The 25,057-nt window shown below is 55.5% G+C and overlaps 1 protein-coding gene across 1 annotated transcript in view; it reads right to left on the reverse strand.

The window, feature by feature from the left end:
• Positions 1–20,621, reverse strand: part of LOC111141219 (fibroblast growth factor 18) — a 32,494-nt gene extending 11,873 nt beyond the window's left edge. Inside the window, exons 1-3 of the mRNA XM_022493628.1 lie at positions 20,570–20,621; positions 20,361–20,397; positions 6,813–6,993 (exon numbers count right to left, since the gene is read on the reverse strand). Coding sequence (XP_022349336.1) covers positions 6,813–6,993; positions 20,361–20,397; positions 20,570–20,601 — 250 coding nt within the window. The 5' untranslated portion in view covers positions 20,602–20,621. The remainder of the gene's footprint in view (positions 1–6,812; positions 6,994–20,360; positions 20,398–20,569) is intronic.
• Between the last annotated feature and the right edge of the window lie 4,436 nt (positions 20,622–25,057).

The following is a 25,057-nucleotide window of genomic DNA, read 5'->3' on the forward strand; positions in this document are numbered from 1 at the left end:
AGGCTCATAATAATCCCATGAGGTGAGAACTTATTATCATCCCCATGTTACAGGTGAGAAAACTGAGTCCCAAGGTTACCCAGTGATGGAATTAAACCCCAGGCAGGCTAGCCCAGAAGTCTGGGTCTTACCTCATCCACTGCTTCTCTTCCCTCTGCATCAGTCCCTTTCCTGGGGGAGTAAGTGAGTCAACACCAAAGGCAGGGAAGGTCTTTGCTCTGACCTCACTCTCTTGACACAGAAGGACTATCGGTAAGGATGCCTACAAAGCCCTTTCTATAAAAAACTCGTGCTGCCTTTTTTTCTTCCCTAAGTGCTTGAAGTCACAAGGATAATTGAAAAGTCTCAACAAATACTTACTCGGGCATTTACCATCCGTCAGGCACGGTGCTTAGACTGAACGTGCAATGCCTCGTTAGATCCTTGCGATCCTCTGAGGTAAGAACTATGACACCCTTTTGATGGGTGAAGAGACCGAGGCACGGAGCAGACAAGTTACGCGCCCAGAGCCGCCCAGTAGGGCCAGGATCTGAACACCGGCAGAGTAACCCCAGAGCTCGTCTGAGCCAGACAGAGGTTCTGAGGTAGGCAGCAGCAGGAGACAGACATCCTGCAGGCCGGTCATGGCGGAGAAAAAGGAGGTGACACCGACTGACTGACTGACTGACTGATTCCAGTGTGATTCCCTAACTGGGCCTCCCAGTGTGTGACCCAGGGCCTCACTTTGACGGCCTTTGGTTTGAAGCGTAGGAAACGGCAGGGAAAGACACAGACAGGCAGCCAAAAACCAGACAGAGACACAGTGCAAAGAGAGACAGAGGAGACAGGAACCGAAGGAGGAAGCCCAAGAGAACAAAGCTGGAGAAGGGGGGTTTCTTTCCCCGCCTCAAGCTTCAGCCTCAAGCCCCCACCCGCCGACCCTGAGACCTGCAGGAGCAGTGTGGGACCCAAAACCCCCCCAGGCCCTGGGTGAGATGACCAGCAGCTGGCAGGCCTCTATGGTTCCAGGGCTGACTGTGCCCCTGGCCACTCTCCAGGTGTCCTCCAGCGAGGAAATGTCCTTGCCACCAAAGGCACCGGAAGGTCAATGCAAATCAGTCCTCCCTTCCTCCCTCTGAAGGTGGACCAGGTGGGGAGGAGGGGGTGGGGAGAAGGAACACTTTCTGGAGATGTTTCCACATCACTGTACACACACACACACACACACACAGCCTTTCTCCCAAAGTCCCCTTCTCCTAATGTCCCCAAAGGAGGTTTTTTGCTGGCCACGTGGGCTTGCTGGAAAGGAAGAGGGAAAAAAATCAATGGGATTGATCAGGAGCTATATTTAATCCTAGCCATAGCTCTAGTGTGGCCATTTCAGCTGCAGAGTCAGCGAGGTGTGGGTGACCACTCCTCACTGAGGACAGAAGTTATGGGACATGAGCTCAAAGGGCAGGGGTTTTAATGCCCCTTCCCAGCTGCGAGAGCCCTGGGGGAAGCCAGGTCTGCTGCTCTCTGTATCCCCATTGCATGATGCAGAGCTGGCAGGTTGGAAGGATGGAAGGGGAGGGCAAGAGAGGAGGGAGAGGAGGCAGGGAGCACTGATCTGCCAAGCATCTACTGTGTGCCTGAGCTCCATGCGGCACCTGCCCCAGGGGGAGCACTCCCAGACACACACAGGGCTCGCCCGCCCGCACAGCCACTGGCTCAAGCACACATTGAGCCCCTGCTGGTGGCCGGCTCTGTGCATGGAGATACAGCAGTGAACAAAACAGACAGAAGCCCTCTACCCTCAAGGAGTCTGCACTGTAACAGGGGAGACAGGGAGCAAAAGGCGAACTACATGATGGTAAATGCTAGGAAGAACAAACTGCCCACAAGGAGACAGAGACGGGAAGTCTCTGACAAGGAGACCATTGAACAGAAGCCTGAGCGAAATGAGGGAGCCAGCCATGAGGCCGTCTGGGAGAACGGCATCCTAGGGTTGAGGGAAAAGCAAATGTGAAGGTCCTTAGCCAGGAGCACGCCTGGCCTGTTGGCTGGTGAGTGGGACTGCGGAGCCGAGTGGACAAGGAAGGGGCAGCGAGGCGAGGCTGGAGTGGTCATCAAGAACCAGGCCATTCCAGACTGGTCCAAGGACTGGGATTTAACCCTAAGAGAGACAAGCACCTTAGAGAGTGCAGTGACACCGTCTCACATTTTGGACTGCTATACGGACTCTGGCCATCCAACTCAGAGAGTAGGGGGTCCCTGTGGCGTCAGCCACACCAGCCCTTGCTCCTTGTAGAAACAGGGCCCTCCAGCAGGCCCTCCATTCTGCCCTCCAGAATGAGGAAAATGGGACCAGAGGACTCCCCCGACTCTTGTCATCTGCTCAGCCAAAGCCCTGGACGCCCCCCACTCCTCCCTGTGTGAGCCACACAGGGCAGTCCCCAATGACGCTGGGAGCTGCCCCATAGTTATTTTATGCGTTCCCCCAGCATAAGTGTGGACCTGCTTTCTGCCAAGACTTGTATGGGACATAGGGACGTGTGGAAGGGTCACTGCTTTCAAGGAGCTCATGTTCTCAGTGCAGGAAGGTGCAGGCCCATGCTGGGACGGGCTGACCCCTCCTGACCCCACACAGCTGTACCACAGCTGACTCACAGACGAATCCACGCCTGAGCTCTCAAGGAAGCCAAGGAGTGCTAACTCCACACCCCGCCCCCAGCCCCCATGAATGGGGAGGAAGCCCAGGATCGGGGACGGAGTGAGAAGGCCCCAAGGTCACAACTGGAAGTTGGAGAACTAGACTCTTCCTACTCAGAGTCAGCCCCCTGAGATGGAGCAGGGTCTCTGGCCCAGGAGCAGCCTGGGGGCTGGAACCAGGTGTGTCTCACACCATAGCCCCAGGACTCAATAATTCTGTGCCGAGTGAGTGAGGGACCCCAGCTCAAACTGAGAAATGATCAGGCCACCCCCAGCAAGAAGGTCCAAAGACCCTGCCTCCTCGGGCCCGACAGCAGCCAAGGTAAGCTGACCTGCTGCTTGGAATCACACTGAAGATGCCTCTTGGGCCTGCAAATGACATGCTAGGGCCCCATGATACGAGAGAGACCTGGCCCCTTCTGGAAGCCCCAGGAACCAGCTCTTGAGAGGGGAACCTCTCCCAGAGCCCATGAGGGTACCCCTACACCCATACAACAGTAATGAGTTCAAGTAGTTATTCTTCATCTTTTTTTGCTTTAATAATCACACATAATCTTTTGAGTGTAGGAGATGCTCTCATTTCTATTACCCCATTTCATAGAAGAGCAAAGAGGATCAGAAAGGCTAACTCAGATCCCAGATCTCCAGCCCACAAGTGGTGGAGCTGGGTTCAAACTTGTTCTACTCCGGAGTCTACAGTCTCATCCCCTCAAACATCAACTTCCTGGCTGACACAGCCCCTCCAGTGGCTCTTCTGGGCACAGTCAGTCCTGAGAGCCTGGCTCTACTACAAAACATTGGATTTGGGGGGTTTTTGTGTCTTTTTTTTTTGTAAAGTAGAAAATCCTTTTTTCTTTCAAATGACAACAGGAAAGAATATCTAATCATACTGCTTATAAAAGCAGAACTGCCCCCACACCACCATTCCTACAGCCAGGATCCCTTCCCACTTCCCTGAGCACTGACTCAGTGCCTCCCCAATCAGCTCCCCCACCCCCACTCCCACCCCTGTCCTCCTCCTCTGAAACTCCACCTGTGTCACTAGCAGCCCAGCCTCCTGCAGCCAGGAGGACCTGGTGCCGCCACACCCCGGGCTCAGGTGTGTCAGTCTCAGAGGCGTGTAGAGGAGGCCTTTCTCATCCTCACTTGGCAGAGGAAGAAACTAAGCCCAGAGCCAGACACCCTTGCCCCAAACTCCATGGGCTGCTCAGTAGCAGAGCGGCAACCAAAAGGCAGGTGTCCTGCCTCCTGGGGCTGTTTCTGCAACAGGGCCACTACCTACACGACAGAGGTGGCCAGGGCCAAGGGCAGGAAGGGGAGGGCCTGATGTAACCATGCTGGGGGGGCAGGGGGGCCCTACCTGGAGCCACAGCCGGCCAGCAGTTCCCGTTCCTAAACCTTCAGCTTTCTGGGCTAGCACACTTGTCCCTCCAGAGCCCCACCCACCCTTAGCATCCTAGAGCACTCTGGGAAAGCTTTCGGGAGCCCTGGGGAGATCCTCAGGCTGTGGGAGCCCGGCTGACATCTCTGCAGATCTCACCGAAGACCACTCACAGATGTAAAGCTATAAAGCAGGCCAAGAGCTCCTGGGCCAGGCCCCAGACTAAAGTGGGCCTGCGCCTGTGCCTGCCCCGAGTCCAACACCTTAGGATGCCACTGAATCTGAGATTCCAGGTGTCTGTCAGGATTCCAGATTCCAGGTGTCCCTGGGGCCCCTTGGTGTTTGCTGCCGTTCCCAGACTACATTACAAATGCCTATGACTGCAAGCCTCAGACCGCACCATTCTTTCAGTTCCACAGGGTCCTGAGAAGGAGGGACTGTCCTGGGATGGGGGGGGGGGTGTTCCTGGCCTGACGGGGGACTACTGGCTGCCCATCCCCCACAGGCAGGGCGGGCCCCTACCACAGCCCCATCCTCCAGGCTTGCTTGGCCGCATAAATCACCCTCCCAATAATATTTGTATTGATTATCTAGATTGGAAGCCTCAATCGGCTCCATTGTCTCACTTCCTCTCCCAGGGCTCACAGATGGGGTCCCTTTGCCTCATCTGCGTTTCTAATGCGACACTTAAATGAAGCAGCCTCAGCGGCCAGCAAAGCCCCACGCTGCCCGCTGCCCGGGCTGTTGTGGGGGAGAAGAGGGGGTGGGTTGGAGGAGTGATAAACATATTCCTTGAGAGAGAATGATTCAATCTGGGGCTTGTGGGGCTGGAGAAGCCAAAATGGGCTAGTTCCCGGATGTGCCCAGCGTGGCCCATCGGCACCGTCTGGGCATGGATTAGAAGTGCAGAGCTCAGGTCCCACCCCAGACCCACCAAATGAACATCAGCACCTAACCAGATCCCTTGGTGACTCCCAGGCATGGGAAGCACTGCGGTCGTCCAAGCCTAGTATGGTACAGAAGGGAAACTGAGGCCCAGAGGAGGCAAAGGTCCTGCCTGATGTCACACAGCATGTGAGATCCCCTGAGTCCCTGTCTGGCTCAGGCAGAGGAAATAAGAGGCAAGTAACTTCTGGAGTGAGGGGTGGCCATTTCTGGGCTCCTCTCCCTCCCGAACTCCTACCTCCTGTCTCAGGGCATGGACAGATGGTTCAGACCAGCGTCTGACCCCCCTGTACTCTCCCAGCCTGGAGGGGCCGGTGAGAGCTCCAGGGACTCCCCAGGAGGGCACCTCCCTCCCGCCCCGGCTAGCCAGCTGCCCCTTCCCTGGCAGCAACTGGACAGCAGATCCCAGGGAAAAGCACCACCTGGGTCTGCCCAGCACAGCGGGGAGCACAGAGAGACAGAGGCCCCAGAGAGGCGGCCAGCAGAGGACCTGGGAGAGGTGGGGAGGAGGGACCGGAAAGCTGTGATCCGAGGGAGGGAGGCAGGGAGGACAGAGATTGTGGGGAGGGGAAGACAGAGAGATGGACAGACACAAAGAGGGGAAGGGATGAGTACCAGGAAGGAGGGGAGAAGGACTGAGAAAGAGCGGTCAGGAGAAATGCAGCAGCAGCAAGATGGAGAAAGGAAGAAGGGGAAAGAGGGAGGGAGGGGAATGGAGGCAGTAAAGAGTGATGGCACAGGGAGAAGGGAGGCAGCTGGCCTGGAGACGGGGAGCCCAGGCTGGCCCAGCCCTGCCCGGCCTGGCCTGCCCCAGCCCCCAGTGACGGTGCAGCTGCCACACTTGGGCCCTACCATGAGGTCAGTCCTGCCCTGGGGCTGAGGGAAAATAAATGGTGTCCAAGATAAAAGGTCCAAGAAATTATTTGTCTTGTTGTCATGTCTTGACTGCAACGAGCAGGGGCCGGCGGGCAAGTGGGGCATCAACCCCGAACAGGCTAGGCTGGCAGGACCACAACGCACACCCGGGACCCAAGCCCCAGCCCCGCACATCGGGCCTCCTGCAGCCCCAGCTCCCCTCCCAAGGCCGGGGGAGGGGCGGTTTGGCTGGGACACCTCTCAGAACCTGGCCTCAGGAGGCAAGAACCCATGGGACAGAGTTCCCCGAATCCTCTCAAGGTTCTGGGAAAGTGCAGTCCTATGTGTTTCTCTCACTGTTGAGGGTTTTGTGAGCTGCGCGTGTGGGGTGGCAAGGGATTCAGGGTGTCTCATTCCTCCCAGCCCCCTTGCAGAGGCAGCATGAGGTGAGGAATGGTTCCCAAACATCCCAGAGGAGGGCGGGGCAGTTTCAGGGTCAAGGGCAGGTCAAAGGGACCACAGCCCAAGGTGCTAGGAGCACCATTCCTCACAGGTGTACAAGCTCAAGTTGCAGAGCATATACCTGTGCTCGCACCCACGTCCACCTACAGTCACACCCATGTGCACCCAGCACCGCCAGCAGCATCCAGAAAGCACTACCCAGAGGCTCCCACCTCTCTGAGCGCCTGAACCCAGGGCTGGTGAAGCAAGGCCATGGGGAGCGGCTACCAGCTTTGGGCCATGCCAGGGAAGCCACAGATACATGACCACTAGCCTTCCCCAGCAAAGCAGTGAGTGCTCCCAGCAAGGCTCTCCGGGAGACACACCGCACCTGCAGTTTGCAGACAAGGAAGCCGAGGGCCAGAAAGGCTGTGCCAGGTGCCAAGTTACACAGCCAGGACAGGCCAGACCTGGGATTTGAACTTGTGGCTGGGTGAGGGAAGAGGGGGCTGGTACCTACCATACTTGTCCCCGTCCTCACCGCGGGCACTGATCCTGCGGCCCAGGACTTGGATGTGCTTCCCACTGGTCCGGCTGTACAGCTGGTACAGCCGCAGCTGCTTTCGGCTCACATCGTCCCGGGCCCGCGTCTGGTTCTCCACATGGATGCGGAAGTCCACGTTCTCCTCGGCCGCCAGCACCTGGCCAGGGAGAGCGGCATCAGTGGTCTACCGAGGAAGGACCAGGGGCCCTGCACGCAGCAGCCGCGTTCACACAAGAATGCCAGGGCCCGCTCCTTGCTGGCCCTGGGTCCAGCATAGACCCACACCTGCTCTGTTACCATCCCATTGCACAGATGAGGCAACAATGCTCAGGGAGGGGAAGCATGTCGCCTGAGGGGGCCTAGCCGAGAAGTGGCAAAGCTAAGAAGCAGGGCTCGGTCTACTGACAGCAAAGCTTGCTACCTTTCCACCAAAGCCCCAAATTAAAGCAAGGAGTCCGGAGCCGAGTTTTCTCCTGTGACCTTGAGCACACAGACTCCTTCTCACTGAAAGAGCAGGGCAGAGCCCCTACCCTGATTACAGACCAGGGTGGCCATGAGGGTCAAGTGAGCAGGTGGGGAGTACAGGATCAAAATCGGTATGAAGATGGGAGAAGGGTGTGGGGCATAGAGCTGCTGTTTGGGTGCACAGCAGGGAAGGACAGAGGCCTGGCTAGTCACCCTGGGAAGGAGTGGGCCAGAATCCACTGTCACTCGTCCCTAGGAGTAGATGCCGGGAGGCCTCCTCTGCATGACCAGGGAGTCCTCACGCTCACCCACCCTCAGCTGGTATTTGCCCACATTCCTGGCCTCTCTTGGGGGGGACTTCACTTTGCATCTCCCACCAAAACTCCCCATATCCTCAGAGGTTTAGTTCATGTCTGACCACAGCCTCCAGGAAGCTGCCCCTGGCTATGTCAGTCTCCCATCCTGAACATGACCTCTCACCTGGACAACTTGCAGCCACCTCCTCACCAGCCTTCTGTTCCCACTCTTGCCCCTTGGTCGTCTGGCTTCCACCAAACCCAGTCACTTTTAATAATGCTCCCTCCCCCTCCACACTCTCCAGGGCTTCCCATCACATTTAGACAAAGGTCCCCACCACCGCCTCAAGGTCTTCAGGGTGAGCCCCCTCTTCACCCTTTACAACTCTTCACCCCTGCTTATACTGGCTGCCTTACTATGCCACCGAGCATTCCAAACACAAAACACAACACCAGCCTCAGGGCCTTTGCACTTGCTCTTCCTTTGGCGTCAGTGGTCTTTCCCAGATTTCTACATTCTGGCTCCTTTAGTCACATCCTGGAGAATGGCGTTCTTCGGCTGTTTTTCTGAAGCAGCTCTACCTCTGCCATTCTCCATCTCTCTGTCATGCTGTTTTTTTCCTTCTAACATTGACCAACCTGACATAACATTTACTTGTCTGGCTTTTGTCTGTCTCCCCCCAACATTATATTGGCAGTACCATGAAAGCTCGGGCTGTCTCCTTGTTTGCTGCTATAACCCCAGCATGTAGCATAGAAAAAACTCAAACATTTCTTGAATACATGAATGAATGGACAAAAGAACATTGGAAAGATGTGGAGTCCTGTCATTCCATTTACTATTAAATTAGGTTTTCCTAGGCCCTACTAAATGTATGCCTGTTCCATCCCATCTTCACCATAAAGCTGAACAATTCTTGAAGCCCAGACAGCGTTCTTGGTTTGTTCTGTGTGCCCACGAGGTCCAACATGATGCTGGCAGGAAGGACCCCACTTCCATGAGAGCATGGTCGACTCAGCCTGTCACAGAGCTCTTGGGACCAGGGCTGCCCAAGCATCTGTCTCACCTATCAATCGTGAGCTCCCGAGGGCAGGGACCATGTTCTCCTCATTGCCACATCCCATGCCCAGCCCAGGGTCTCTGTCCTCAAGCTGACATGCACATGTTCCCTGTTGCTAGCCTGGGCCTCCCCAGGCCCTCCAGCTGGACCACATTATTGACCCTCCACTATCATCCTCAGGGTGGAACTATTATCCCACACGGCAGATGAGAAAACTGAGGCCTCAAAGCTAAATTGACAAGGTCCCAGAACAAGCCACGGCAGAATCAGCCCCAGTTGCGGCCCCAGAGCCCCTCTTCCAGCCCCATTTTGCTGGGCCTTGTTTGCCTCAGCTGCACAATCGGGAGGAGGTCCCAGAGCAGAACCCAGGGTGCGCCTTTTCCTCGTTAAGGGTCCCGAGGCGAGTTACCAACCCCTCTGGACTTCAGCTTCCCTAGGCAATGAGAGGAGTGATGATGGCACCCACCCCACGGGCTGCTCCACAGACGAAACACAGAAAGTCTTACAACAGTGCCCAGCACAGAGCGAGTACTCAGGAGGCATAACTAAGAGAGCACATGGGGGCCCTCGCAGAGGTGAGGCTGCGCAGACAGAGCCTGTCTGGAAATACAAGCAGATCACACTCCCATCCCGCGGAAGGGGCACCTCTGCACGCAGTCACAGGCCGGGAAGACGTTATCACCTCTGATGCTGCACCATCGGAGGGCTTATCCCCTCCACTTAACAAACGCAGAAACCCAGGCTCGGAAAAGTTAAGTAGGTTGCCTTGAGCCACACAGCCAGGGGTGCGGGGCCTGGCAGCTGGCCCACCAGGGGTGCACAGCCTTCACTCCCACTATTCTCAATGGCCAGCCCCTGTCACCAATTCACAGCCAGAGCCTGACACCTGGGACCCACCTCTTCTCATATCCTGATGCTCAGGGAGGGAAGAACTCCATACCCCATGAGGTTCACACCTGGTGGGCACATGTCCTGAAGAACCCCCATCCATGGCCCTCGACCTCCCCCAGAATGACTTCCTGAGGGAGCCTTGCCTTTTCCCCTCCCCCCAAGGGCGGGTCTCCAGCCTCCTTCCCTGTCCTCCAACTCTCCTCCTGCTCACAGGAGACCTTATCGACCCGAGGTCAAACCAATCTCCTTACCCTGGGTCCCCAAGGGGAGCTGCCCTGCCCCAGAAGCCAGCCTCCCATTAACGATTTTCTCCCTGGCCCACTGGACAGAGGCAGTGCGGGTGACCCAGGGTCAGCAGGGGCTATCTGGTGGCCCTTCCTCAGGATGTGGAGGGAACAATCCATCTTGCCCAGCTTCCACCATTTAAGCCACATTCTGTGGTCACATCCTTCCCAAGGGAGGTAGCAGGGGTGGCCTCTGACACATAAACAGAGTCCCTCCTTCTGAAAAGGCAGAGACCCCTGGGCTTCCTGGGCAAGACCTCTAGGGAGCCACGGGCCTTTGCACAGGTCAGGTCCTCTGCCCAGGGCACCCTGCCCCCTGTGCCCAGCTGACACCTGCCCTCAGGTATCTCCTTCAGAAGCCCTTTCCTGCCCTATCTCCCCACCTCCATGCCAGCTGGGTTAGAGTCTCTGGACATTACTGTAATGGCTTATCAGCCCCAGACTGCAGCTTGTCCGGCTCATCCTGGGGTCTCCTGTTCTGGCCTCAGGAAGTACCCGATGAATGCTTGCTAAATGATTGTGGCTAGGATGAGAGAAACCTGCAGGCCAAAATCACCCCCGGCACTCACTACCCAGACGAGCAGAGTGCCCCACAGAGGGATGGCAATGGGGCGTCTGAAAGCTCTCAATTGCTGAGCTTCCCTCTGTTCCAGGTGCTCTGCTAAGAAGCCCCCTAGACGTGCTACTTCCTTAGCCACTCCAGGAGGTAGGCGTCCGTCGGAGCTCACTGTGTAGACTGGACCTTTGAGGCACTTCTCCAGGGCTACAGAGCTGGAACATGGGCAAGCAGAACTCTAGCGTCTGCCTCGGGAACATTCTCTCCCTCCTGCTTTCCTGCTCACTGAGGGGCAGGTCACTTGGCCTGAGGGGGGCCTGTCTTCCAGGCCCTCCTAGAAGAGCCGACGCTGCTGTCCACGGGCTCAGCCCCCTCCAGGGGCACAGTCACCTGGGGTGCTGAGAAGCTGCAGTGGGGAAAAAATGAGACTACGCGGCTCTCACAAGGTGAGCAGGTGGGCACAGCCAGGACGTGTCCTTGGGCAGAGGAAGGCACCTTTGTGATTCTGTCTTCCCTCCACTCCAGCTTCTCTTTTGGGTCAACGCAGCTTTCCCCACAGCAGGATGGCCCATAGTGGGGTCCCCCTACAGCTTAAGACCCCCCCCCATTACCCTTCCCTACCAGCCCCTTCCCTACCCTGAGAGCTTGGGCTGTGGTGGAAATATTCACTCCTCAATTCAGGAATGGCACAGAGGCAGCAATGGCCTGACAGTTTCAAATCTTTCCCAAGGTATGTCAAGGTCCCAGGCCCTGGCACAGAAAAGGGTCCAGTGGGACAGAGCCCTCCACCTTTGTCCTGGCCTGCAGTCTCCCGCTGTGGGCACGGCTCTTTAATGCTCAGGATGAGGCCGGTTCTGACTGCCCACTCAGCCTGGCTCCCCACTGCCCACAGCATGGTGCCCACTCGGGGTCCTGCACCATCTGGTCTCTCCTACCTTCTGAGGCTCTGCCCTTAGGCACCTTGGGGGGAACCTTCCATGGGGTGGAAAGAGATTGGGGCTATCTCAATGCCCGCTCCCAGGCATCAACCCAGGTCCCCTCCTACTGGGGTATCATCAGCCACCCCTGCTCTGTCTGGCTATAGATTTCGGTTTCCCCAACACACTCCTGCTCTGAAGACATGTTTGGGGGCTCCTAGTTCTTCCTGGGCTGCACCGCCCCTTCTCCATCAGGCTTCATTTCAGCACACACACCACACACGTTCAAGATAACCGGCACTGACGGACCTCTGGGGTCGTCCGGCTCCAGCCCAAATCTCTGATTTCTCTAACCCTTGGTTTTCTCACTGACAGAATGGGAACTGCATATCATATTTATCTCAGAAAAAAGATGGTATTAGGAACAACAGCCACAATTATTTTCTTTTTCCTTTTTCTTGTGTTTTGTTTTCTGAACGGCCACTGCTTATTGAGCGTAAGAACTGCTTTAGGTCAACTGCCTCATGTAATTCCCAGAGTGGCCCCATGAGTTGGTTTGAGTACAGTCCCCATTTTACAGACGAGGAAACTGAGGCTTGGAGAGGGGGCCTTGTGCATCCAAAGGCACACGCTAGTGAGCAAAGAAATCAAGATTCAAATCCCCGTCAGCCTAGAGCGCAAGCATTCCAACACTTCAGCCTTGCCTGCCTTCATTCTCCCCTCTGTCCATCCCCTCCCTTCCCTCAGTTCAGGATGGCAACTGCGTTCTGGCCACAAGCCACAGTTGGGGCAGGGACTGGAGCAGGAATTAAACATGAAAGGGCTGAAGGCCTTGAGCTCACTCCCCCTAACTCCAGAGGAGGATGGGGTCACACTGCCCCCTCCCGCCCAGGTCCCCAGCCTTGAGGCCTCCTATAATCCATGCCCCTGTCTCCAGGCAGCCTGCCCAGAAAGGGAGGGTCTCCTCAGTCCCCGGAGGGGCAGCCCACAGACTTCCGGCCACATTCCACCACCGCCTGCCTCCTTCTCCAGCACCAGTGTGGCCAGCCCTGCCAAGGACTTTCAGAGCTTCTCCAAATTCTCAACTCACCCCTTTAGGAGTGGTCGCTGGTAGAGTCAGCCCCACTCTCCACTCCAAAATGCAGCTCCTCAAACTCTTCCTAGAGAGCAGGTCTGGACTCAGGCCCAGGAATTGCTGCCCGCCCCAGTGCACTGGGGATTATTATCTGAGAGGGTGAGACCCACGCTGGCTCCCACTTGCTGGCCACTTTCTTTGCGCCAGGCCTGAGCTAAGCACATGGCAGACATGGTCTCTGTTCTCCTCACACAACCTGGGCAGGTCAGAATGACTGCCAACCCTATGACAAAGGGAGACACAGCGAGGCCAAGCGGCTTACCCACGATGTTGTACACAAAGCAACCGAGCCAAGATCTGAACCCATCTCTGGCTCTAGAGCCCATGAATTTCCCCCAGCTGGCATCTGTGGACAGAAAGGAAAGGGGGAAGGCCAAGCCCACCCCTGGTTGTGAGTTTGGCTCAGATTCACATTCCCATTCACCCCTCAGCCCCAGGCTTCTCCCCTCTCTCCTGTCATCGTCCCCACACCCAACCCAGCCAGAACAGTGACGTTGCAAAGGCCCCTTCCCCACCCCCAAGCCTGTCCATTAAGCTCCCAGGGCTATCAATGTATTGATCGGCAGGGCTGAGGCATCAGCATGGGAGGGAGGTGCTGCCACCCAAGGGGCTGACTAGAAGCCCCTCTCCCAACACATCAGCCTTCTCTGTACAGATCGTCAATACGGGTATCCCTGGCGGTCAAGCCTGAAGCCAGCTTGGGGAAGGAGGCAGGACCCCTAAAGACTCAAGCTCCCTTCTTTTCCCCTTCCTGCCAATCCCTTCTTCAAATCCCTTAATGCAGGTGAGTGGGGAGTGGTCCGGCATGCCTACAAGATCAGAAATGAGCCCTTTATTCCAGCATTCAATGCCTATGATTGGCCTTTCACATCACCCCTATTCCTAAACTTGATGCTCTAACTGGCTCAGAGTCCCCTGAGCACATCGGGCTGTTCCCTGCTTCCATGGAGAGATGTCCCATTGCCTGCAATGGCTTTTCCATACACACACTCACACACACGAAAACACACGCACATGCATGCATGCGCGCTCACATATACACACATACATGCACATGGACACGCACACACACACATACACGCAGGTTCACGGTGTCCTCGCCCAACTTGTTCCTAATCTGAGATTCAAATGGGGCATCTTCCCTGGTCAGATCCTCCAGCCCCCCGTCAGGTTTCATGGCCCTTCTCCTAAGTACCCATGGCACCCTGAGCCCCTGTCCCCCTGCACAGATCCCTCAGATTTCTCTCAAGTCCCCAAGGGCTGGGATAGGTCCTGAGCTCCCTCGGCCCATGGCTGGTGCCAGAAGGGGCCTGAATGCAGGCGCCGGGCCCCAGAGAAGCTGGGGCTCCTTCAAATCACTGACTCAACACTCAGCCTGCTCACCAGGTCTGTGCCAGATGCTGTGGGGCCCCCGGGATGGGTCCAGCCTCCCCTGACTTCCAGGAATTACAAGCTGGTAGACAAACAGGCCTCCAGACACACCAAAGTCAAATGCCTAACTGAAGCTCACATTTACTTAACACTTACAATGATCCAAGTGCTGTGCCAAGTACTTCCCCTGGGGTAGCCACAATTCACCCCAACAGCAACCCCAAGAGGGAGGTTCTACCCTAATGCCCACATGAAAAATGAGCCACAGAGAAGCCAAGCAATTTGCTCAGTCATGAGACTATGAAGTAGCCCAGGCAGGGTGTGATCTGGTGAGCTGGATCCCAAGCCTGAGCTCCTGTGCATCCCCGTGAGCCCCATGGAAAACACTGGGTCATGCGACAGTGACAGAGTACAAAGGCATCCAAGGCAGAGGGCAAATAAAGCTTCCCAAAGTTTCAGTCATCTCTTCACAGGGAACATTTTGAGGGAAAAGCTGAATGGATGCCTTCTTGGCATCCCCTCCAAAACCCAGTCCAAGGCCACCCACGCAGCAAGTGTCCCATGAATGTATGCTGATGGCTAATGAGGAGCAGCATCATAAATGAGCACCTACTGCATACCTGGCCCAAGACATGACTTTGATTACACCTTCCAACACGCCTGGGAGTGGTACTATCATCCCTATTGCCCATGTGATGAGGAACCAGAGACTCAGAGAGGTTAAGAATCTTGCCCAAGGCCACACAGTCTAGGAGGGGGTGCAGTGAGGCTCAGGTGCAGACTTAAGTCCAAGGGCTGGGCTCTCAACCTAGACAAGAGGAGCCCTGAGGCCACTGATGCAAGGAGTATGTCCTTCCCAGCCTTGCTCAGTACCCAGCAGAACGGTACACACCTGACACTCACACAGAGCAGGAAAATGACCCAATAGCTACTGTCAGATACTGCCAGAGTGCCAGCCACTGTGCCAGCCACCCTGTGTGCGTTATCTCAACTCCCACAGTGACTCTTAAGAAACGGGTCCCGCTTGTCACCCCACTTTACAGGTGGGAAAAGGCGAAAATTGCGAAGGGTTGACGTTAAGAAATTTGCCCAGCAGCACAGACACGGTTCTAAACTAGGTCCCTCCTACACCAAAGCCCATGCATTCAAGCTCCACAGAAGTTGGCTAGCTCACCTCACTGATACCCAGTTGTGTAAACTGAGGCCCAGAGAGGGAAGGGAGGTCACCCCATGAGCCAGTGACAAAGCCAGGACTTAACCCCAAGGGTCTTGAGAGTGTTTCTGCTCAGTGGCCCACAGGAGGCTTGTCCTCGGCCCCATTTTTGGCACAGGAGTGGTTTAAGTGACATGTGAGCATTGTGCCATTTAGATATGAGAGCAATAATCTCCAAACATCTCCTAGCCCCTACCGGCAACCTGATTAAAGCCTGAGGGGCCAATTTACCCACTGATGTTCCAGAACAAGTCCCCATCCTCAGGCCCAAAGTGGAGACGACAGGTTTCAGCCCCCTCTGAGGTGTGGCAGCTCTCCCCAAGCCCAGGGCAGCCTGGCAAGGCCCTTGGCACTGCCCTATCCCTGAGTGTTTGGCCACAGTCCTTGTGAGTGGTCAGCAACATGACCCAGCAAAAAAAAAAAAAAAAAAAAAAAATGGGGCACACAGAGGTGGAAGAGAGCCGCTACCCCCAGAGAGGAACCCATCCACATCTCCCCTGTCGTTGTCACCAGGAGGTGATGGGGCCCTGGGGAAGGGGAGCTCGCCACACTGACATGGGCATGGGGGCAAGGGAGGCTTCCCCAAACAAGAGACCCAGGGGCTGGTGTGCTGACCCTTGCTCTCCACCTTTACGGAGCAGGGATCGTTCTGTTGGTAGTTTTCTTTCCATTTTACACATGCAGAAGCTGAGACCAGAGAGGTTAAGTAACTTGCTCAAGGTCATACAGCAAAGGTAAGTCAGGGTGACCACTGGAACAAGGCTGGGACCTGCCAGAACCCTCATACAGAACCCTCATACTGCTGTTTCATAAACCTGGGGCCTGGAGCCGGGTGACCCAGAGTCGAGGCCAGCTCTGCATCTCTCATGCTGTGTGGCCAGAGGCCGGTTATGTCATGCCTCTGAGCCTCGCTTTCTTTTCTGCAGAATTCCCTCATCGCAGGCTGGTTGTGAGGCTGAGCCTCCATGATGCGAGGAAGTGCCTGCCTGCCCCATGGCAAGGACAGTGTGCCTGGTGGTGGCTCTAAGTATCGCTGTCAGCCTGATGGGTCTGCACCCTGATTTCCCACACCTACACGTCTCCTGCTAGAAGACCACGTCGGAGCCAGAAGGTCCTGCTGAGGCTAGGAAGTCTCCTCCCTGTCACCTTCCATCTCCCTTTGGGGGCCCAATGTGACCTCAGAGCTCTCCCACGCCTGCTGACACTGGCAGAGACAACCACAAGATATTTAAACAATCTACCTCCTTATCTCAGAGCGGGTGACGCTACTGGGCTACAGGAATGCTGGTAGAGTGTCCCCTTCCCTTCCCTGCTGGGAATGAAGCTGGGAGGGGAGTACAGAATCCCCCAGGCCCTGCCCTCCTAAACACCCACCTATGGCTCTGGGACCCTTTCAGTCCAGAACATTCTACGAAAACCAGGGCCTGCAGACTCCAAGTCAGGTGCCCTCTGTCAGAGACACCTATCTCGGTTCTGATCATCTGTACCGTGGATACCCTACGGGCAAGAACCCAAGGGGAAGATCTCACTGAGAACCCCTAGCACGCCCCTTGGAACTCCCATTGCCCCACCGGTATTCTTTCTGAAGAAGTCTGTCTGGTGTCATGGAAAGAATACAAGACCTTGAATCCAGAGTCTTGAGTCTTAGCATTGGCCTTGAACAAATCCCTTCCCACTCCGGGCCTCAGTCTCTCCAACGGTGAAGTAGGAATATTACCCCACCTACTTCAGGAGGAAAAATGACAGGAAGAAGGAAACAAGCTTCTGGATTCAAGAGCCTTGGAGTCTTGCTTGGTTGGACAGAACAGGATATGCCTGCCCCACTGTACTTCTCAGGAGGCAGGATCACAGCCCACCCCTGCCCCCCTTAGAATGGGAGCATCTTGAGGCCAGGAACTGACTAGACATGTTCTCAGATTCAGCAAGAAGCAGAGTTTTGAACAAACACCTGACTGGACATGGATGGATGATGTCACCGCCCTAAGAAGCTAAAAGTGCTACTCAACAGGACAGTTCCCCATCTTCCTCATGTCCCAAAGGACTCTGTCTCTGGCTTTCCTATTCTAGCCAGCTAGAAGAAGGGTTCTAAACCTCCCAGAGGAAGTCAGGTGTAGGGGGTGGTCAGGTCCAGAGGGGGTGTGGAAGGAAACTTCAAAACTTGAACAAACCAGGCGGTGAGAGAGGAACGGTGCTGTGGGAGTGACCGCGGGTGGGTGGCGGAAGCCCCCCTTCCCTGGCCCGCCTCAAGCCTGGCCTATCTGGGGAAGGCCAGGACCTAGCCGAGCCCGGCGGTAGGAACAATGTCAGGCAGGTGCCGGCCAAGCTGTGTGAAAGGCCCAGCCCCGTGTCACTGTCAGCGCTCAGCCAAGTGCAGAAAAGCAATTTGCTGGTCACGCCGCCTGCTCCCCTCGGAAATTTTTAAACTTCTTCCGATTTGAGCTATCCGCGGTGTCCCAAGTCGTGTGGACAAGGGATTTTATTAAATTCCCAGCTTCCTGCTTCCTGGGGTGGCCAGCAGGGGCTGGGGGGGGCAGGGCTCACCCCATGGGGGACTGAGGGGGAAGGCAGTGTCTGGCATTGACCGTTGTGTTCTCTCGAAAATGCGTCTGGAGGTGGGGGCCCATTCTGGGCCTGATGGCTGATGGATGGGGAGAAAAGAAGAGCCCAGAAACTCTATTGCTAAGACTGGAGCAGTCCCCCAAACCAGGGAGGTGCGGATGGGAAGGGCATAGATATATCCATTTCCCAGCAGAACAACATACGCTCCTGGGTGGGTGAGATTCTCCACACCTTTTTCCGTACCTGTCATGTATCGCTTCAGCCTCAAGTCTACCCACTCACAAATGATGAGCTCAGACTTACAGAGGTCTACAGCTGAGGAAAGATGAGTCTGGGGCTCAGGCCCAGACCACCAGGCTGCTAAACTCTGAGCCCTTCCCACCACTCAAGGAGGCCTTTCCCAGCCCCTGCTCACCAAGGGAGCTCCTGTCCCCCTCTCTAAGTGTACCCCACCAGGGAAGTAGCTGCTCTCCCCTCTGCCTGCCCAGTGCCCGCCTCAGCAGGGAGCAGGCTTCACACTCCCAGCTACGAACACTTGAAGCCCACCCCCCACTCCTCATCTCTACCTCTAATGGCCACTACACCTTTGTTCTTAGACCATGAATGGGGACATGAGCCTGCCCTTTCTTTATCTTTTAGGAATCGTAGATGCTTTTGAAAAATCTGTGGGGAGCTGAGAGCCCTCTCCAAAACACGGGCACATTTGGGCACCATTTTGATGCGACATATCAGGGGCCTGCCTCCTCCAGAATCCCATCCTTAGAGATTCTATGGGTGCTTGGACCATGGGTTAAATTCATCAGTCTTACGGGAGTTTGGATGGGGAAAGTCTGAAAAGAAAGGAAGAGGTGAGAGAGGGGGGAGAGGAGGCTCCATCACCTGCTTGAAGTCCTAACCCAGATGGACCACCCAGCTCTTTCCTGAGAGGCTGGCTCTAGCTGTAGTCCAGGAGGTCGAGGTGGGATGCAGAGTTCAGGTTCCCTCCCTTGTGCTTCCCTGGAGAACACAACGATGACACAGCAGCCCCTCCTGGGCCTGCTTTAAGGACAGAGAGGCAGCAGGCAGCAGGAGTGCAGAGACCTCTCTCTACCCCCGTGGCCACTGCAGCATTCCCCCATCCCCAGGTACAACATGCAGGAGAAGAACTCTCACCCAAGGCAGACAGGCAGATCCCCTGGAATGACCCTGGGGCCTGCCCTCTGCTTGGGGACTCAGCTGCAAATCAAGCAGGTCATGCCTGGCACTGGCCTCTCTCTTTGACACCAGCCATTCCCACCCCTGCCCCCGCCACCACAGGGTCACATCTGCTTTGGCAAACAGCCAGTTTTAAGTTACTGACTCCAGTTATATTGATTCAAGGAGTCACTGGGGACCACAGCCTGCCCAGGCTAGGGGAAAGAACCCATCAGTCCGTCTGTCCGTCCATCCATCCAGCCAGCCAGCCAGCCATCCTCACAGCCCCCAGCCCCAACTAGCTTCCCCCAGCCCAATGTCCATCCTGATGGTAAGGATCCTCTCCCAGGAGTGCAAGGGGAGGTAAGCAGACCCACCTCCACACCAAGCACTGAAAGAGGCTACTGGGTCTCAAAAGCACTCAACACACACACCATTCCTTATGCCATAAAGCTGGGAGAGCCACCATTTTCCCTGCTCAAGTTTCTTCTGGGGCACCTCTGGAACCCAAAAGGCTAAAACCTAAGCATCCTCTCTAACCCTGTGAGGACACCTGCCTTCAACCCAGAGGGGAAGGGGCAGATAATCTCTTTTGGCCCCAATCCAGCTCCTCCTAAGTTCCCTCTCTTGCAGCTCTAGGTGGGTGGGGGGCTAGGGCAGCTGGCACTTCCTATTCCCCTTTTCTTTGCCCCCCCCCCAAACCATGCTGAGGCAGCCCTGGCCTGGTTCTAATCGGGGCTGAAGTCGCTCCCTCTTTCCCTCTTCTCTTTCTCTGCGCCCCCCCCCCTTTCCTTCATTTCCACGGCTTTGGAAGCCAGAGCGTTCCAACTGTCTGCGTGCCAAGACCTTCCCGAGTCTGAAAGCTGCTGAAGTAACAGATCAGATTTTAGCAAGTGCTTTCCAGGCTGAGCGCCAAGCCCTCTTCTGATTCACAGAGAGCGAGCGAGCGGGGAGCAAAGCGAGGAACCAGCCCAGGGCTGCACCACCTTGGGTGAGGGTGTGCGGAGCGTGGCCCATTCCGGAGCGGCTTCAAGGGCAATGGCCTCGCAGCCTGAGCGCCCGTCTCTGCTACCTTTCACCGAGTCTCTCCTAGACCTGTCTCTCTCCCCCCTCCCTCTCTCTCCCTCTCCTCCCTGCAAACGCCTTTGAAACCACAGAGTAATTTACAACTGAAGCTTTCTCCCTGGACTCAAAATCCATTCGGCTCAAAGGAGCCTTTTTGTTTGGAAGAGCGAGCGGAGATATTAAGGGACGGTTGGCAGAAAAAATCCCCAGGTCCCAACTCCTCCCCGGTTGTGGGCAGGGGGTTTGGAGCGGGGCACACTGCAGCGGCTGAGTCCGCTGGCTCCAGGGATCTCCTCCCAGCCGAGGCCAACTGGGGCCGCGCCAGTCTGAGCCCTGCAGCAGAGCCCCTTGCCCTTGGCTGGTCCCCCGCCGGCATTGGGCGCGCGCGGAGCCGCCCTTTGGCGCCCTGGGAACAGGTGCATTGGGCTCGGCGCCCAGTAGGGGTGGGGCACAAGGAGGGGGCGCGGCCCAGGGGAGGGGGTTCGGCCTGTACCGCGAGGTAGGGGCAGGGGGAGGTCAGAGTCAGGATCCTACGTACCTGTACCTGGAAGCACAGCAGTAGGAAGTGTAAACACCTGCAGGAGAGAGATGGAGAGGTGGTCAGTGGGACTTGAGGGAGGGGGGCGCGCGGACAGACAGACGGATACGCAGTCGGAAAGTCAGACGAACGGCCGGGCGGGCGACAGAGTCACAGGCACACGGACAGACGGCCAGGCAGGGTAGGCAGCCCCGCGCGCGGGCGCTTACAGGCAAGTGCAGGCGGAGGGCGCTGAATACATCGCTGGGCGGAGGGGAGGCGGCGGCTCCTAGCCCAGCCTGCACATGTCCGCTTCGCGCGGCCGGGACCGGGCGCCTCCGCCGCCGCCGCCGCCGCCGCCGCCGCTGCTGCTGCTCTCTCCTCGCCGGCTGCTGCTGCTGCAGACTCTGCTGCTCCGGGGCGCTCCGCGGCGCGCCCTGCGGCATCAGCGCCCCGCGCGGCTCCTCCCGAGCGCTGCGCCCTCCGGGCTGGCGCGGGGGCTACGGGGTGGCCGCCGCTGTGCAGGAGGCGCCCGACTGGTGCGGGGAAGCTTGCTCACTGCTGGCCGGCCGTCCGTCCGGGCATCCACGGGAGGCTGGCTGCTCGGTTCACTCCGGGGGCAGCATGCGCGGCGGGGCTGGAAGCTGGGACGCGATCTCCGGCCGGGGCGCGGGGCTGTGCGGGGCCAGAGGTCAGCGCTCCAGGGCCGGGGCGCGCGGCTGCAGCAGGAACGCGTCACGGCCGCACCGTCTGGGCGCCCGCCGGCTCATGTCTCCTCCTCCGCGTCTCTCCGGCCGAGCGCATCGCCGCCTCCCACCACTGGCGGCGGCCGGGGCGTTTTCTACGCGCGGGCGGCGAGGGGGCGGGGGGCCGGGGGCGGGCCCGGGCCCGAGTCGGCACAATGAGGATGCGGGGCCCGGGGGCTCCCCCCTCGGGGCGCGGCCGGACGGGCGCTCAGCTCGGCTGGGTGCGCCGCGCCCACATCAAAGGCGGCCCAGCCTGCTTGCCTGCCTGCCGCGGCCTCTCCACCGCCTCCTCCTCCTCCTGGCGGCTCGGGGTTGGAGGGAGGTGCTCTGACTCTCGGAGACGGGACCGGCAGCTCCGAAAGGGCAGAGCCCGCGAGGCTGGAGCTGGTGAGCGCTGGAAGCCGTCGGAGCTCTGCGCCCAGGCGCAATGACCCGCGCCGCGGCGGCGCAAATACTGCCCGTATTGGGAAGGCGGCGGTCCCCAAGAATGCAGTTAGGTGAGGAGCGTCCTCACTCACCCACATTCGCTACTAGCACTCACTCACACCCACTAGCGCTTGAGTGGGGAGCCGGGAGGGGGCGGGTCAGGCCCAGCCCCCGGGGCGGCTCCGTTTAAGGGGGTTCGCTTTCATCCGCTCGGTGAGTCCGCGCAGGACCGTGGCGTGTCCCAGATGCCTTCTCGGACGGCTAGCACTCTGAGACCCCGTCTGATCTCTCCGTCCTTGCCGCTGCGGGGGAGGGGGTCTCCAGGACTTCTCTCCCCCTCACCCCCCCTCCGGAGCTCTCGGGTCTGTTCTCAGGGCTCCCAGCTGGCTCTGGTAGGCAAGCCAGCTTTGGAAACGCGCGGCTGCCACCTAGCGGCCCCGAGGCGTCGCTGCAACCCCTGCCCGGGAGGGCTAGCAGGGAGCTACCAGCAGGACTCTGGTCAGCGACCACTCCAGGTCCTCCATGGGCCACCTGGCTGAGACTTGTTTCCGTTTGGAAACAAGTTCCTTTAACCACGACTCCAATAAGGATATCTCTTCTCCCCGCCTCTCCCCGCTTCAGGGGCAACACTCCCAACTTCAAAATGTTGGTGTCGTCATATGCAACTGCTTCCTCTCTAGAACTGCTGACAGGCTGTCCTTTGGCCTTGACGCTGAGGGAGAGATCATAGTGGGAAACAAACTCAAAAAGCAAAATTCAGGAATCCATACTATTCGGTTAAAAACCTGGTGTCGCTGGCAGTGGTTGATAACCCCACTGTACTAGAGCATAAACGGGTAGCTGCTGTCAAACAGGAAATGACTGTTCCGTGTACCAGCCCTCTCTGCAAGCTCTTGTTAAGCTCCCATTCACACTTGAGGCTCTGAAACAGGTTGTCTGTTTCAGCATTAGACACAAGAGCAGAAAACCTTTTGAAAACTAAGTGCTGGGTGACAGGGAAGGCTCCTGTGGAGGGCTGAGCTGAACAGACATTCTCATTGCCAGGATTGGTCTTGCTTATCATACCATTACTACTTTCTATTACTCTTCTATCACCCAAATAAAGACTGACAAAAAAAGTCCAGTCAAGAGAACAGTTCTGAGTAAGAGCATGAACTCAAGAGTCAGAAATCCTCGATTTGAATATCACCTCCAACATTTACTTATAAATTCCAACAAGTAACAGTCTGAGACTCTGCTTCCTCATCTACAAACCATGGCTAAGAACAGTAACAACTCGAGAGTTGTTTTCAGTTACTGAATGAGGTCATTCAGAGTCTGGCACATAAGAAAAGCTCCAGCGATGCCTGGGTGGCTCAGTTGGTTAAGCAGCTGCCTTCGGCTCAGGTCATGATCCCAGCGTCCTGGGATCGAGTCCCGCATCGGGCTCCTTGCTCGTCAGAAAGCTGCTTCTCCCTCTGCCTCTGCCTGCCATTCTGTCTGCCTGTGCTCGCTCTCTCTCCCTCTCTCTGACAAATAAATAAATAAAATCTTTAAAAAAAAAAAAGAAAGAAAAGCTCCAAAGGTTTTAGCCATTATTAATAATTTTAATTAGGTTTCTCAGATTTTCACTTTCTTCATGACTTCACGAAGTAGGGAGTATCATTCTCAACTTACAGTTGAAGAGGCATCCAACCAGGATGTCTTCTGACTCCAGCTCGTCATTTAATCAAATTTTTTACCACTTACATCTCTAATCTAGTTTTCACATATCTACTTACTATATACATGATTTTCATATGAAGTTTTCCTATATTAACTTGACACATTCGTATTAACTTAGTATGTAGCACTGATTTGGTAGTCACTTCTCATCAATTCATCCAATCATGACTTATTGAACCTACTGTCAGGCCATGGGTGAAGACAGACTTCCTCTTCTAAAAAAGCCACTTCACTTTTACGGAAAATGGGAAGTAATGGAAGTCAAGAGAAATTCTAGCTTATCGGTGCTTTGAAGAAAACCAATGGGACAGAGAAAGCCTCTAGTAATACTTGGGCTAAGCTGCAGAGGTGAGGAGAGCTAGCCATGCAAAGGGATATTCCAAGCAAAAGACATCAAGTGCCTACAAGTAGAAACAAACTAGGTTAACAGGCATGATTAGCCAGGGGTGAATGGCAGAAGTTCAGGGTAAAAATAAGCAAATGCTTGATCCTACCTCATAGGTTCTCAGAGGCCAACAGGTAGCCAATATCTTTTTAAAGGCACTATTTTATGTACAATTTTTAAGTCCATCTGTTTCAAGTGTGCTCAGAGTTTAACACAGATCTATGTATAAACACCTAAGGCATCCTCCCCATACCCATTGCTGGTCCCAAATTAACATTTGTTGGCACTAGATGCTACAACATAAATTGAACCCTGTATTATGTGCTATTTTGTGGCCAGCTTCTTTTGTTCAGTATGTTTTTGAGAGTCACCCTCATTGTTGCTATTAGTTTATTACCAAGTAGTACTCAACAGCGTGGATATACTAATTTTTTGGCAATCAGTGTCAAAGGCTTTGAAGCTCATGGTCAAAATGAATTTGTTTTCAAAAGCTTATCACAGGTGCTAAAGTGAAGAATGAATTGGAAAGGTCCAACTGTGGCAGTTGGGAGGCCAAGGCTATGACCACCAGTCTAGGCAACTGTAGCTTGGGATGGATGGCTGTGTGCTACATCCAATTCCCAGTTGTCAGTTGTAATTTACAATTTTCTGAGTAGATTCTCATCTGTTAACCCCCTTTTCTTATGCAGAACTGAAAATCTTAAAGAGAGCTGAGAATGTATATTGACTGCTAGTGCAATGGGATGTATACTCCACAGGGCAGTTAACTTTTTTTGCTTTCTGACTGAACACCTACCTAGAACTTTGGGACAGAGTATGTAAATGTTTTAGATTTCTCCTATCTTTTTGAAGTGTGAAAGTAATATACACCACAGCAACCTGATATTTATTTTCCACTTTTCTCCAACTTAGACTCACAAAATTCAGGGAGTTTGTAGAATACAAGTATTTTGGATACAGAAAAATAGGAGAACCTCCAGCCTAAGAACACAGAACAGAGCCTCAAGCCTTCAATAGTAGACAGACCCTTAGTACACACAAGGCTCTGATATTTTCTCAGAACCAGCTCTTAGAACTTTCACAGCATTAAACAGGACCTCTACTGCCAAATGCATGAGTCAGGGAGCAACTGGCTCTGGCAAGAACTGGCTGGAAGGTAGCCTTAGACTTTCTGAAATAACATTAACCCTTTATTGTTAACTATACTGGAATTTTAAAAAATTAAAACAAAAACAAACTGTGACCTTTTATTTCCAGAGCCCAGACCACTACCTTTTATTCAGCAGCTCCATGTGTGGTGACCCTCAACTTTTCTTGGACCATTTCCAAGGAAAGCCCCACACCCTAGACTATTTATCTCCCTCATTTAAGCTACTGGTTGTCAAGACCACCTAGAAGCTTCTACAGCTTTGTGACACTATAAACCTCATACTATTATTACTTGCATAAATCCATTT

The sequence above is a fragment of the Enhydra lutris genome, unplaced genomic scaffold (genome assembly GCF_002288905.1).
Source record: "Enhydra lutris kenyoni isolate GAN:26980312 unplaced genomic scaffold, ASM228890v2 scaffoldscaffold5, whole genome shotgun sequence".
In the NCBI taxonomy this organism is placed as follows: Eukaryota; Metazoa; Chordata; class Mammalia; order Carnivora; family Mustelidae; genus Enhydra; species Enhydra lutris.